This window comes from Mytilus edulis, chromosome 1, assembly GCF_963676685.1.
Source record: "Mytilus edulis chromosome 1, xbMytEdul2.2, whole genome shotgun sequence".
NCBI lineage: Eukaryota > Metazoa > Mollusca > Bivalvia > Mytilida > Mytilidae > Mytilus > Mytilus edulis.
The window spans coordinates 25,881,260-25,896,211 of NC_092344.1; the positions used below are offsets into that span (position 1 = coordinate 25,881,260).

General features: G+C 33.9%; 1 protein-coding gene and 1 long non-coding RNA gene across 2 annotated transcripts in view; one reads left to right on the plus strand and one right to left on the minus strand.

Annotated features, from left to right (window-relative positions):
• Positions 1-14,952, plus strand: part of LOC139528698 (uncharacterized) — a 493,302-nt gene that overhangs the window by 95,854 nt on the left and 382,496 nt on the right. The window lies entirely within an intron of this gene.
• LOC139528679 (receptor-type tyrosine-protein phosphatase mu-like) overlaps positions 1-14,952 on the minus strand; it is a 154,172-nt gene that overhangs the window by 61,635 nt on the left and 77,585 nt on the right. The window contains exon 13 of the mRNA XM_071324801.1: positions 3,867-3,978. Coding sequence (XP_071180902.1) covers positions 3,867-3,978 — 112 coding nt within the window. The remainder of the gene's footprint in view (positions 1-3,866; positions 3,979-14,952) is intronic.

A 14,952-nucleotide genomic window follows, 5' to 3' on the forward strand; every position in this document is an offset into this window, starting at 1 on the left:
AAAATTTTGACTTTTTATAAAAGTTAACCAAATCCTTCGGATAAGAGGTTTTTCCGGATAATGACTAGTTGATTTTGTGTGAAAATACATTGTATGTCAATGTTTAACCTCAGAGCAATTAATGTGCATGCAAGTGGTCGGAGGAAAAGTACTATTAAAGTTTCGCAGAGATTTGGTGTGTGACAAGGTGATGCTAAAACCAACTTCTCTTGATGTTCTGCTTTCCTTGGGCGAATCATCAGTGATGTTATGAGACTTGCACCAAAAGGCAAAACTGGTGTGTCTTTAAATTAGATTGATTGATTGATTGTTGGTTGCTTAACGTCCAGTGTCAAATATTTCGTGCATGTTCAGGACGAGAACAAGTTAACAATAAAAACAATAGGTAGGTTTTGTCATAATGGAGGCCATTCGGAATGATAGTCGGGAAAATTTAGACTACCACTGGAAAATGATGGTATATTGGATTGGGACAGACATTTTCCATTGTAACAGGCCACCTACGGACCCCTCAAAGAGTTGCTGCACTGATTTTTAACGTGCAAAGAACGTGACACTCCCTTTTCACGAGGCATCGGATTTAACATCCCCATTCTGACCGGACGTGACTGCGAACTTGATACATCCCGCAAAGCCAAACGGACTTCATTTTACTGCCGGTCGGGAGAAGACCAAGTGACCTTATTTCGTTTCCCCAGTTACCCTTTGGGAACTTTAGATTAGAAACAACAGAAATCCATATATGTGATCAAACTGATCGACATGTATCCTCACGACCTGAAACCTTTATATGATCTCGCGCTCAGTTTCTTCCCTGTAGTTTTGATATGAAAACATGGTTTTTGTGTAAAAGAAAAACCTTTAAAAAAAAACCAGACAACTACACAAACCAAACTGAGTCCTCTAAACGTGTTGACAGTCTTTTAAGTTGTGCTTAGTAATTTGAGTAAGCATTTATCCATGCATAACCAAGTACGTATTGAAGTCAACACCTGTGCAATTAGGTAAATCAGTTACTGAAAAATTAGAATTTGAACTTGCTGTCAGTTCATTAATAACGATTGTTAGTGATGTGATTTGTTCTTCCATAAGAAAAAGCCTTTCTCATGTAGCACATACTCTACATATATTGATCACTTTAACCCAAGATTGTCTCTGATGCTTATTAAACTGCCAAACTCCAGAACTAACTAGATATTGTGACACCTTACAATTCAGACACAGTGAGGCCAAAGGATATGAAATATAGAGTTTAGCTCTGAACTCAATATAGAGGATGCCATATCTGCTGCAGGAAAATTGAAGTATATGTTAAGACTTTAAGAAGGTGTGTCTTAAATATCAAGGATACATTAAAAGAAGAACAATTACTTCACCCTGCCACCAGTGCTCTTATGAGCTATGGTATGTGTGTCAATGATACAACACACCATTCAAGTCACAATTTATAAAAGTAAACCATTATAGGTCAATCCGGTCTTCAACACGGAGCCTAGGCTCAAAAGTCCATTTGTTAGTTAAGTGATACAAAATAACACAAAGGCGCTTCTGAACCGTATATTGTCCCTAAAGATAACAAAAAATCGTAAATGTATGGCTATTACAAAATCAATCGTTTCTGTAGCAACATTCGCCCCATTACATTTGGGATTGGCAGTGCAGATATGTCATGCATATGCATATGGGAATATGGGTCACGAACATTGATCGAAACTGTGTACTCACATTGCTTTGGTGTTTCCTTTGCAAAGGTAAGACTATATCTGACGAGTGTGACCGAATCATGACGGTATTTACGCTCCAGATAGCTTTTGTACTTAAAAACTGTGTTTGCTTTGAACAAACTCTGTCCTGCGCCGAACTTGTTCTTATAAAAAAAGGGAAGTGTCTTGTAATGCTTATACGCGTACTGAATCCGCATATGATGACTAAGAGATTGATGCATGTCCCTATCTAATGAATACTTGAGCTATGGTGTGTCGCTTTTAAATGTTATATACGGATCATGACTGATTTTGAATTAAAACATTAAAAAATTGGCATTGCATTGTATAATTTTTTATCCTTCCCTTAAAAAAATAATGAGATAATCCCACTAAAACAATGTTCATGCACCAAACTGACTTTGTCTTACACTCAAATTTTTTTAAACCTCGCATTCGCCTCGGGTGACTATAGTATATTTTGTGTTATAACTGCGCTGTCCAGACTTTGCAAATACACAATATGTATTTATCTATAACTAGATACTAATTTCCACAAAAAACGCAACCTTTAAAATGCAAAATTAAAAACACTGTTTCAGCGCTTGAATTTTGCTTTTTTCAAAGATAGAAAATTTTTGGAAATAATTTGATAAACTGGTGTTTTGTAGTTTAGAAAATATTTCTGTAATATACTTTAGTGAAACACTATACACAATATGAATGTTTATGGATGTGGAAAGGTCAAGGCCACTTCTTCTTTTGCTATGTCTTAAATGGAAAAAAATCAGAAGGTTCCAAATCAACGCCATTTTGTAATGACAGCTCTTCATATAAATAGTCAAATCTGTCGTTTTAACATCGTTCATAGTATATTCTTATGATTGAATCGTTTTTGTAGCATTCTATTGAATAAATTTCAGAATATTTCTCCCATTTGTCCTTGTGGTTGAAATATTGATATTTTTAAGTCTGACCTATGACCTTAATTTCACAAAATTGTGACCACTCTGGATTTTTACGACCCAACTTTTCTTATTGTACACGTTTTCCTCTTTCCATTGATATACAATTTAGGTGTGTGTTCTTTCGGACCATTAAAGTTTTAAAAAATGAATTCGGGTTGCAGTACTATTAATGTCTTAACGTGTGAAGCCGTTTTATCATGCAATTATTAAAGAAGATATGCAAGAGTCCTATTGAAAAGCTCAGTTTAAATATCGATCTAAAGTTTGTATGGACTATTATATGTCGTTTTTATTTAGCGTGTATTGAATCAGTGTCATCCCATTGATATCTAAACTGCACACATTTGATTAGGTGTTTATTTGCCTGTATATTTATTACACATCATATACAATTACATAGGTAAAAAATGTCAAATTTCAAGGAAAATTAAAACGGAAAGTTCTTTATGAAACGACAAAATCAAAAGTTTAAAGAGACCAAACGAAAAGAAAACAGCTGCCATAATCCTTACTTGGAACAGGTATTTCGTATCAAGATACTTGAAGGATTTAACCTGGTTTTATAACTATTAACATCATTTATACCTCTCAGTTGTATCACAACTCATATAATTTAAATAGTTTTTATAAACACTGTTCGATTGTTATACAAAATGCACCATTTTATGTATGTATCGTCATTTAAAGTAGATTAAGGGAAATCCGTATATATTTTTAATAATTTGCTACAATGTAATGATTATTTTCGTCAAAAATAAAATAAAACATATGGGTCACAGGGCTACTGGTTTTGTAAGTTGTCATAGTTTTTATATATTATGCACGGACACTGTTTTTTTTGTTTAATAAAAAAGAACACTTTTACACATAAAATATAAAGATGAAATATGAGGGGACAGCTTACGATAACAAAGAAATTGAATACGGACTTGTTTTAAGCTACAAAAAAAAACCTGACAATTCATTAAACATTCTTTCATATTTTGATTTATCTAATTTATCTTCCTTTAATTAAAAAATGTACCAATAAATGTAGCAATCGCGAAATAGTCTATATTTATAAGAACCAGGTATACAAATATAATAAAACACCTAGTTTTCTTCATTGTCGATTTGTACACATTGATTACATTCCAGCTACATTTGCCTTTTTTTATCACCTATAATTCTATACACATTTGTTAAGTTACCTTACCTGTATATGATAATAAGTACTACAACTATTACAATGATTACAACTAATGCCCCTATGCCGCCTCCTATAGATGCACTGTATTTGTTGACTCTTTTGTTAACATTTCCATTCACTAAAAAACAAGTTTGCCTTTAAACATCATGTATGCCTACATCGTTGATATAAACGTTATCAGATGTGTTATGATTGCCAATTATATCATCTATGATGATGATGATGATGCACCATTTATGTTTATAGACATTCACGACGATTCAAATTAGTTACATGTCAACATGAAATAATTATGATACTAGTAAGTAATATTTGAAACATGTGATTAAAAAAGACACTAGTAAAGTATTGCTTATAAACATGAAGTATTGTAATGGCGATTTCGAAACCCTCTTCAAAATTGTAAAAAAGATCTGTCAAAGACCGTCTCTGAACAATCCTACCGAAAATCTGTTTTCAGGAATAACGTTACGATACAATCCTAGAGTATAACTTTAAAAGGTGAGGTATTGAAGAACAACATATAAAAGAGACATCCAAACTCATAAGTTAACTATAAACTGACAACGACATTGCTAAATACAAATATTAGCAACAACCAGAGATCGCAGGAGGTCCGGAAAGATGAACAGAATGTGCTCCACATGTCATACCCGTAATGATAAGTATGCTATTCACAACAACAAAAAAATAAGTGTAAAAATTCTCGTAAGTGATATCCATTTTAGTCAAATTTACGACCAATTGTAATCGTAGAATTTCTATGAAAGAAAATAATGGTGATACGTCTAATATTCTTTTTTCGGGAAAAAAGAAAGGGATTCTAGTTATGATATTATGTATATATAAGATTAAGTTTAAGTATAGAACTATTAAAATTAGTTTCAGGGTAGAACTATTCAATTGTGTCAACATACAACAGCTCCAAATGATGCAAATGATAACGGGTATTTTTTTTTGCAATTTAGAACAAAGACAGTTAGTTGGATTTTCCGGGTAAGTATCTTATATTGTAAACAACACGGATTAAAAAAACAGCATCACTGCAGGCTTTAGTTCTATTTCTGTTATGTTTTTCATGTAATCATAAGTATCTTAGTTTGTATTTAAATATCTCTTATATAAGTATAGAAAACATTTTTCCCAAAGAGAACAGTAGTCTTTATACATTTTCGTTTCGAAATACAAGGATTACTTATTTTGGATGTTCCTTACAAGTTATATATTTGTATAACAAAGTGATCAACTCGTTTCTGTAGGACTGTTCAGTATACTAAAGTTCCTTAGCATTATACTGTCTTATATAATGATACCAGTGTTGTGTATTATTGCTAATATTTGACATAATTAATCACAGTTCATGGAGGTAAAAATTATAAACAAAGAAAATAGAATGGCAAATAGAAAATCAAGTTATTGAAAATAGCCTATTAATTGTTTGAAGATCCAGAAATTAACAAACGTTCATAATAAAAACAATATGAGTGTATTGGTTTATAAATAAAAACATTATTTGTACTGGGCGCGATTAAAGGGACAACACCTTGCATTTTCTCTTATTTCTCAGCTTCTTTCTTTTTTTTCTTTTTTATACTTTTCTATACTATACAATGTTAATATTGTATACATATATACATGTAGTGACGTTACGCACGGTGTTGGTACCAATATTCTTTCACCACGTTATCCACAAAAAGTTCTTTTTGACGTTATTAAAAAGAACGTTTCAAGCATACAAACTATTCTATAGATATCTTGTAAGCTTAACTAATGTTATTCATATAGTAACCTGATTGCTAAGTTAATATTCTTGTTATATATAACATTTACAAGATTTGGCCGATGTTTGTTTGTAATAAATAACTACAGTCAACTCAAACTTTGCACTAAATCATTTCTTATTAGTGTGTCAATTTAATATTAATTTAGATCACCCTATCCTGCCCTTGCATTTACAACAAAGTTTTAAAAGTTCGAGAAGAGTCGCGCAATTATTCGTGTGATGAACATGTTTCCAAATATCAGAATGTGTGTCATTGCTAATTTCAATATTGCCATGTCCTTTGTCAATATCAAGACAGATAAATCTAACTGCTTGTGACGGTACAATTGCTAATTTATTTGTTATCAACTTGAATTGAAATCTTTCACCGTTAACTTTATCGAAGTATAAACCTTTAATTACAGATAAACCAACAGGAAAAGTATTTCCCCAGTCATCAGTGGTGCTTTTGTGCAGTTCTATTTGTTCACTAGTGCACAACAACAGATAGTTATCTGCAGTTACATTATCTGGTAATGCGGCAACTTTTGCACCTTTTTTTATTTATTGGGACAATTCCACTTTTTCTTGTTCATCCGAACTCGAGCCTTCCTTGTCAAAATTCAATTCAATTAGATTTGGGGGTTCGGCTAAACGTCTACAAACATGTTTTCCTCAATTCATACATGCATCACATGTATAACACGATAAGTTTCTTATTTTTATTTCATAACAGTTGTTCGTTGATTGTACTTGCTGTAGTTTTCTTACATTTTGTATAGGTTTGAATTGGCGATTTTTGTTTCTTAGCACATTCTCTATGAATTCAAACTGCCGAAGTTTTACACAACCAGTTGTCTTTTCGGATTTAATAAGTTATCAATGGAAAGCATGTACAAATCAGGTGCATTTTGTATTACAACTTTTCCGTGCATCACGGCGAAATCAACCTGATTCTTGACGAGTCCTCCGGCTGCATCGTGTACAACTTTTGCGTACGATGATTAAAATATAATAATACAATAGCCAAAATCTTTGGTGCTAAAACGGCAAATACCCAAAGCAATGGTGCGAAATATTGATGCGCAAGCGTCAGTAAACGCGGGCATTTTTTCTACTGTATAATCAATCGATTTAAGGTATTCAGAGACAGGAGTAAAATTATGGGCGTTAGAAAGATCGGGACTAATCGCGAAAAAGGTTATTATATCAACCCCGTGTCCTCATTCAAATTTCCATCGCTTGGTACGAGGTGACGATAAATTATTGTCACGTGAAGAGAAACTTCTGTTCTTTGGAAATATTTCGATTGTATATCTATTTTTCGTTACAACCATAGTTTTCGGAAAAATCGTGAATACAAATTATTTAATTCACGGGCACATTACTTTTAAGAGAATTTAATTATGAAGATTGACAATTAGCTTGGAAAACAGGGGGTGAAAAGGACGAAAGAAGATCGACAAAGTACTGAAACATGTGTATCGGTTTTGTTACTTTTTAACCGATGTTAGTTTTTAACGCTCACACTTTTTTTTTTACTTTATATGTAACATAATCGAAGCACATCCATTCGACAATGAGGGCGTCATCTCCTTCATCAAGTTTTCGTTCTGATAATTTAAAATTTTGCAGGCCACAATTGTTACAATTTCGTTCAACGCATTTGACACGATGAAAGTCAATACTATTATCGTAGAGTGTTTGTATAGGAAACATATTATGGCTTAGAAACGTCTACTTGCAATGATACTTGTATTGGAACTCTGAATAGACACAACAACGGTGACGGCGTGTACAATAGAGAGCAGTAGCGGAAACACATCAAGTGTAGTTCCTAACATTCTGGGGGCCCGCGAATGAATTTAATTACAATAAAATGAAAATCAATGATGAAAATTTCACTTTCAATTACTGTCCCTGATAAAATATAATACTTCTAATATTTTTAACTGTCTTTGATAATGAGCTCGAATAAAATAAAATTCTTTCAGTCTGTAATAAAGCACGAACAATTAACAGTCCATAAAGTTATACGATAGTCTGATTTGGTCAACATTTTTATCTTTTTTTTTGCTCGTCTGGCGGGTAGTATTTCATCACATAGTCATGTGCATTCATTAGATGTTAGTTCTAGAGGATATAACTTGCTAATAGGTCTAGACGTTTGACCATTTTTAGTCCGTAAAATAGCTGATCTGCTCAACCCATCTCGTCCTTGAATCAATTTGTCGATGATCCCTACATTCCAAGTTTTTCTTGATGTTTCATTATGCATTAGAACGACCCATCCAATATTAATGTTCTGTTTGTCCACTCCATTAGTTCGATGTTGTTATCTAAGTGGTGTAAGGTATTCACATTTCCACCTTGTCCAGAAATTGTCAATGTTATGATTTTGAATCTGTAACAATTTATAAGCTGATGCCTGTGTTAAGTTTTTTGAATTTGAAATGTTTCCATATACAATTCTGGTGTACGGTAAAGTCGTATTTCTTCTTCCGTAGAATACATGTGTCAATGATTCATTATCCGTTGCATCCGATGATAAGTACGTCAATGGACGATCATGAGGAAAAGCTTCCACTTCTGTGACGATAGTAGACGTAGACTTACAAATGCCTTTCCTAAAAAAAATTTAATACAGTTTTCGTCAAACCTATTAATCTTTCCCACCAATTACCGTACCATGGTGCACGTTTCGGAATAAACTTCCATATTGTTCCATATGAATATAATAGTTATCTAATGACGTTGACTTGGTCAGAAACCTTTTTTTTCTTTGCTGAAGCTACATAGGTTGTAGCATTATCCGAAATCATGATTTTTGGTAACGACTTTCTGCTAGTAAATCGGCAAAACGCTAAAATAAATGTCTTTTCTGTAAGATCTTCTACAATTTCTAGGGGTACGGCTTTTGTATTCGCACAAGAAAATTACGCTTTTACTCCATTTTTAGTTTTGATGCTCAACGCACCAGTAACGTCAACGCCTGTAACAGTAAACGGCGGTGAATCTTTTATTCTGTCAGCTAGTAGAGGCGGCGGGTACGTAGTAGCATACGTCCTCCCTGCAACCTTTTCGCAAGTTACACATTTGTGTACAATTGTGTTCACATATTGTCGAATTGCTGGAATCCAGTAAAACTGCGGTAAAAAAGTGACAGTACTTTCTAATCCAGAGTGAATTAGTCTATTGTTGGCATCCATTACAATTAGAGTTGATAATGTATCCTTATTTGGCAGTAATATCGGGAACTTCGCTGAAGCGGCAATGTGTGCGTTGTTTAAACGTCCGCCACAAAATATTCACTTTTTCTCGTTCATGTACAATTTCAAATGCTTCGCAATATCTTTTTCTATGTTTACTGTTTCAAATTTGAAACACATCCGGGTATTATGGAAGCTGTGAATCCTGTATCCAAGCAACGGATGCTATCTGAATGTCTTCTACATTTAAATTCCCACTATGTTTTTTCTCATTTTTACAGTTGTAAATATATTTTTATACATACGATGTTACACGTAGAAGTCCACGATTTTATTATTTCTTACTGTAATACTTGTCGCTGGATCGTTTGTGTTTTTTTATAAGTAATTTGGATAGAGTTGTAAATATGAGATCTTCTTCTTGTTTCCAATGAGGCCATTTTATTGCACCCACAATCCATCCGGGGCCTTTCACTCCTAGATCACAATGTGTAAACCTTACAGCTGTCATACCTCCTGAAAGTAAGACTGCGGGGTTTGAATCAGTCGGACAGTTTTTCCAGCAAAATCCATGCGTCAGCTGATTTCCGTAACTCTGTTTTTTGACGAAAATCGGTATCTGTTTCTTAGTCATTAACCAACTCAGTGTAATTTGACTGTCATAGTGTTGCTTGTGAAAAGCTTATATATGACTTCAAATGTTTCAGTAATCTACTCCCTATCACTGATGCCATGAGCTCAGGTTTCGGAATTTTCATGTTTTTCAATGGAGCAACTCTGTTTCTAGACATAATCAGCGTAGACTGGTTCCCGCAAACTGCATATGCACATGCTCCATACGCATTTAAACTTGTATCTGTGAATATGTGTAGCGAAATATCTTCCGTTTATCTCATTTCTATAAAATATGGTCTTGAAATTTCAGTCTCTAGACATTCATGTGTGTCTCATTGTATTTCTTTCCATTCAAGTGTAGTGTCTGGTGATAACGGTTCATCCCTATCCAGTTTTTTCTCCCATAGTGTCTGTATGAACATTTTACTCCTTACTGTTATTGGACTTATGATTCCTAGAAGGTCGTAAATTTTTGAAGATTGTCTAAGAATTTCACGCTTTAATATCAAATTATCCTCCATTTCGACGTATTCTTGTTTTGCAAAAGTAAGCGTGTCCTTGTTTGTTTTCTATCTTAGTCCTAAAACTTTGATAAGCTTGGCATTATCAACTTCATTTTCTGACGTTGCACGATTTTGAACAGTCTTGTTGTTTGATGCCCAAGAGTGTAAATTAAATCCCGCTTTTGCATATAAAATACGAGATGTGTCAAAATATTGTTATTGGCACTCGGTTGGAAGACTTGAAATTATCTTGTCAACGTATAGATCCTTCGGTATAGCATCAGTCCATTCACATGTATTTTCCTTTGATGCTTTTCAACAACGGCATTTAAAATAAATGGAGAACAGGTAGCTCCAAATAAAACGAATTTGAATCGGTAAACTGAGAGACGACTTGTAGAGTCTGTGGGATCGGAAAACCAAAAATAATATAGCACGGTCTTTCTCGTCTAATCCAACATTTAAAAACGCCTTTTAGATATCTGTTGAAACTGCACATTGATTTAATCGAAATCTAGTAAAATACCTCGTTTAGATCAGGTGGTGTATCCATTAAACAGTCGTTAAAGCTTGGAGTTTTCGGTCTTGCTCTACAGCTACAGTCATACACTATCATAACAAGTGTAGTTGACGATTCTTTGTTTACGGTATGATGCGGTATATAGTGCACTCTGTAACTAGTCACCGTGTCTTCAATTATCTTCTCTATAATTCCTCTTCTTTCTTGTTCACTTATTATTTCTCCGTATACATGCGGTTTCTTCTTTAGTCGTTTGATTAAATTTTCTGTTCTACGGTGGGCAATCTCTTTGTTCACTGGTAATGGTGGATGATCTTCTTTCCAGGGTAATGTGGCAAAATATGTGTTGTCATGGTAACTGACACATGTCTTCTAATATAATTCCCTAAATTACTTGTTCCCTGTTTCCTTCTCATCTATTTGCTCAATGACAAGTGTTTCCAACTTCCAAAACTTCTTTAGGTCGCATTCTTCTGTCTTTCTTGATGTCATTTCATTCATCATAGATGATTACTGGTCATTGTAACTTGGTGTACCGTGAGGTGGTCCTGATAGTAAATAATCTATTTTTGATTTCACGGCAGTAGGTCTCTCACCTCTAATGATATGGTTTTCTATAATTGATCAATAGAAGTCGGCTCGTACGAGTACAGAGACTTGGAAACTGTCGTGGACGTGGACGAACTGGATGTGCGAGTTTTATCCCGGATAAATACGATAATTTAGCAGTTTTGTGGATGTAAGTTTTGAGTGGTGCGACGACTTTGGGTACGATCAATACTCTGATCGGCAATTGTACTTTGTCTATGAGCAAATAAATAGTTGCAGTTTTTAAGTGTCTGATTTTCGTACTTTCTGCGCTGTCCCCAAACTCTCTGTGCCGGTTATAGATAAGTGCAATGTAGCGGCTCTGTCTTCTGTGATGAACGACTTCTGTGCGCCCTCATCAAAAAGAATGTTGGAATCTAAAGATTGTAGTCCTGAATTTACAGGATTTATTGTGGTTTTGAGCATGACATTCGTTAATGCCTGTGAATGTAAAATTGTCTTCGTTTCTTTCGTTTGGTGTTGAATGGTACTTTCGTTCACACTATCTTATTTATCTATTTGTGCATTATCCTTACATAAACTCGTGTGGTGATCGTTAATGACATTTTCTGCATGTTTTATTTAATTTTCAATCGACCAAGTTATGATGTTCTTTACAGCATAGGCGGTCTCTTTTTACTATTGACATGCGGTCTTTATATTCAGTTTCTTTGGTACAATTTACCGAGGCGTGTGATTCTTGGCAATAATCGCACTGTTTAGATTTTAAGTTAGTGTTTTTGGTGATTCCTTTTTAGGTGGCTGCGACGTTATATCAATAATTTCCTGCATAGTTTTATGTTGCTGACCGTATCTTTCTTATAATAGGGAAATTGCCTTTTCATAGTTTGTATTAGTGAGCGCAAAACCCGTCACTGACTTCATCAGCTTCATCGTGAAATAACGATTTCAAATATTTGAATTTATGGACGTTGCGTAAGGTTGGATTTGCATGCACGGCTATCTCAAATGAGTCCAAAAATGACTGCCATTGAAGTATATCTCCATCGAACGTAGGGAGATTCATCTTGGGTAGTTTGCTGTGTTCACTAGTTGAGCTAAATGATGGGCCCAAATATCTTGTTCTGGTGTTCTGTACATAAAGAGTTAATAGTATGAACGGGTTGAGTAGTTCCTAAGCATGGAGTATAACTATCTGCGTGTGTATTAAACGATGTAGTTTTGACTAAGATAAGTTTGTTGACTTGACAAATTTTACCTTCTACGTTAATTGCATACTCATCTGCTTCGACGATCTCCGTTTCGATATCTCCGGCGTCCAATTCCTGTAGTACTAAGTCTCATCTAACTTGCGTACTATTTCCTGCTTCTGTTTCAGACTATCCAATATGTTTGACAAATCCTCCGTGTCCACGGTTCCATATTTCTCTCCTTGAATGTATTCAAACTTCTTTATCAGTCTGGAAAATCCACTTCTATGTCCTGCTCGTATCGAACGTAGCTTCAGATTCATCCTGGTCTCGGCACACACAGTGTATAATGGTTGTATCGGACACAAATTATGGCTTAGAAACGTCTACTTGGAATGATGCTTGTATTGGAAATCTGGAAAGATAACGTCACAGCTTTTGAAAAAAAATATACCTACCTTCAACGTGATATCGACAGCAAGAGGTTTTGCGATCTCGAACTCGCGAATGAATAACAAAGTACGGTTTACGTTTTTTCAAAAGATCGTTGTAAAATTTGTATGTTTGGATATCTCTCTTTAAACTCTGCATATGCTTCTGATTAAGTGTTCATGAGGACATACTTCATATGCTTGTAGCACGCGCTTGAAGTCATTTTTGTTACCAGATAGTCTAGAGTTCTTTGTTGATATCCAAACATTGTAGATCATTGCTTTATGTTCATCTGATATAGCATCTTGTTTTTCTGAAATAATATGTCCATGACGAGTTTTCATCTGCCATTACAGTTGTCCTTACACTTTAATCTACAGCATACACAAAAGTTTAACACATATCACGATGTAGAAATGGGTTTATTTTTGGTAATGTCGGGTGGCACATGTTTCATGTGTTTACGAGAGGATGATTCTACACGATGTTGTTTTAATGTTATTTGTGGGACAACAGCCGTAAAATATAAACTGTTAGTGCGTAACTTGACAATATCCAGCCTTCAATAATGACATGGATGTCATATTGTTTAGAAAGCACTTAATTGACTCTTAACCAAAATATGTATACAATTATGCGGCAATTAAATGATTAATCTACAAGTCAATGTTATATTTTTTCACCATGTGTTACATTCTGGTTAGTTTGATTTGACTTAAGCGGATAGTTTAATAATGACTAAATATAGTCATCCAATGGTTTATTTCTCCCACTATTGGGTATGAACGTTGATTTATTTCTCATAATGATTCTCCATCTTCTCCATCTTCATCAGCAAAATATCCTATATATATATAAAGGTTCCGGACCATATGAGTATTTGGACCATACGCGTATGGTCATGACCATATGGGTATATACTCATATGGTCCGACCATACGCGTATGATCCGACCGTATGCTTATGGTCGGGTTAATGAAAACTGTTACAGTTTACTTTCAAATCTTCTAAACTCTTCATATGGTATGACTGTTTATTAAAAAGACGCTATCATATAGGTAAATTAAATTTTATTATTATATTATATTATAATAAAATCATTAGTTAAGTAAAAATTAAAAGTTTTAAATAGTTAATTTTACTTACTTGTCAAAACTATATTTTATACATTACACAATTTATACCGATGGCCATTACTGATGGTCGTTATCGATTTGTTATTACGAGTGAATGGCAATATATCGACTTAAAATTTCGAAATGAACTGTTATACAAGAAGTCACTGGAAAGTAACATAGTTAATTTAAGTTGTCTTGTAACCATCATTGTTTTTTAAATAAGGTTTTTGTATTATTGAAACTTTTATAATGTAATTTAAAAACAAATACCTAATAGTATATGGTCCAAATACTCATATGGTCCGGCTCGTTAAAAACCAAACGAGTATCATACTCATATGGTCCGACCATACGCGAATGGTCCAAATACTCATATGGTCCGGAACATATATATACATCTTTTAAAATTTCATTAGGTTAACAATTTGAATGTAATTATTATTTTTTGTGATTGCAATACTCATTACTTATCATTATAAAGCTTTAAGAAGTGCATTTTGAGCGTAATTGATGCATCAGCTACTTTTTGTGGACGTGTGGACAAATGGCTATACTTTTTTAGACTATACTGAAAATCCTGTGTTTCAACGAAATGCTACATAAAATGCATATTTTCAAATACAAAAACAACTATGTATTTTTCTAATACATAACACTGCTTTCCTGATATACAGCAGGTTATAATTGATATCTTAAAAAATATCTTTGTTTTACGTTTGAACAAGAAGTCTATACTTTTTGGAGTCATTGTTGCTGTACCTCTGTCAATTTTTTTCCGACTGAAAATCTGTACATTCAAGAATGCATTAAAAAAACTTTTATGCTATAAATTTTATAATTTTTTGCCGTTCTGTTTTTATGAGAAACAAAATGGCTTAACCTCAAATTTGCTTACCTTGAGTTGCCTTGGACATTTTTCTTTCAGTTTTCAAAACGGCGATTTCCCGGTTTTCTGTTACAGTGACGTTGATTTTGGTTTAACGTCACAATTAGTGAAACAAGCGTAATATCCGATGACTTATTATAATCGAAAGTATTGCAAAAAAAATCATACTTTAATTGATCTAAACAAACAACGCATTGGTTTTAGTGATAATCTATAGTAATGATGTGATTTGTAAAAACACCGTGCGCAACGTTGTTACGTTGTATTCGATTTGGTATGCTTCTTTAAAAATGAATTTACGTATTTAC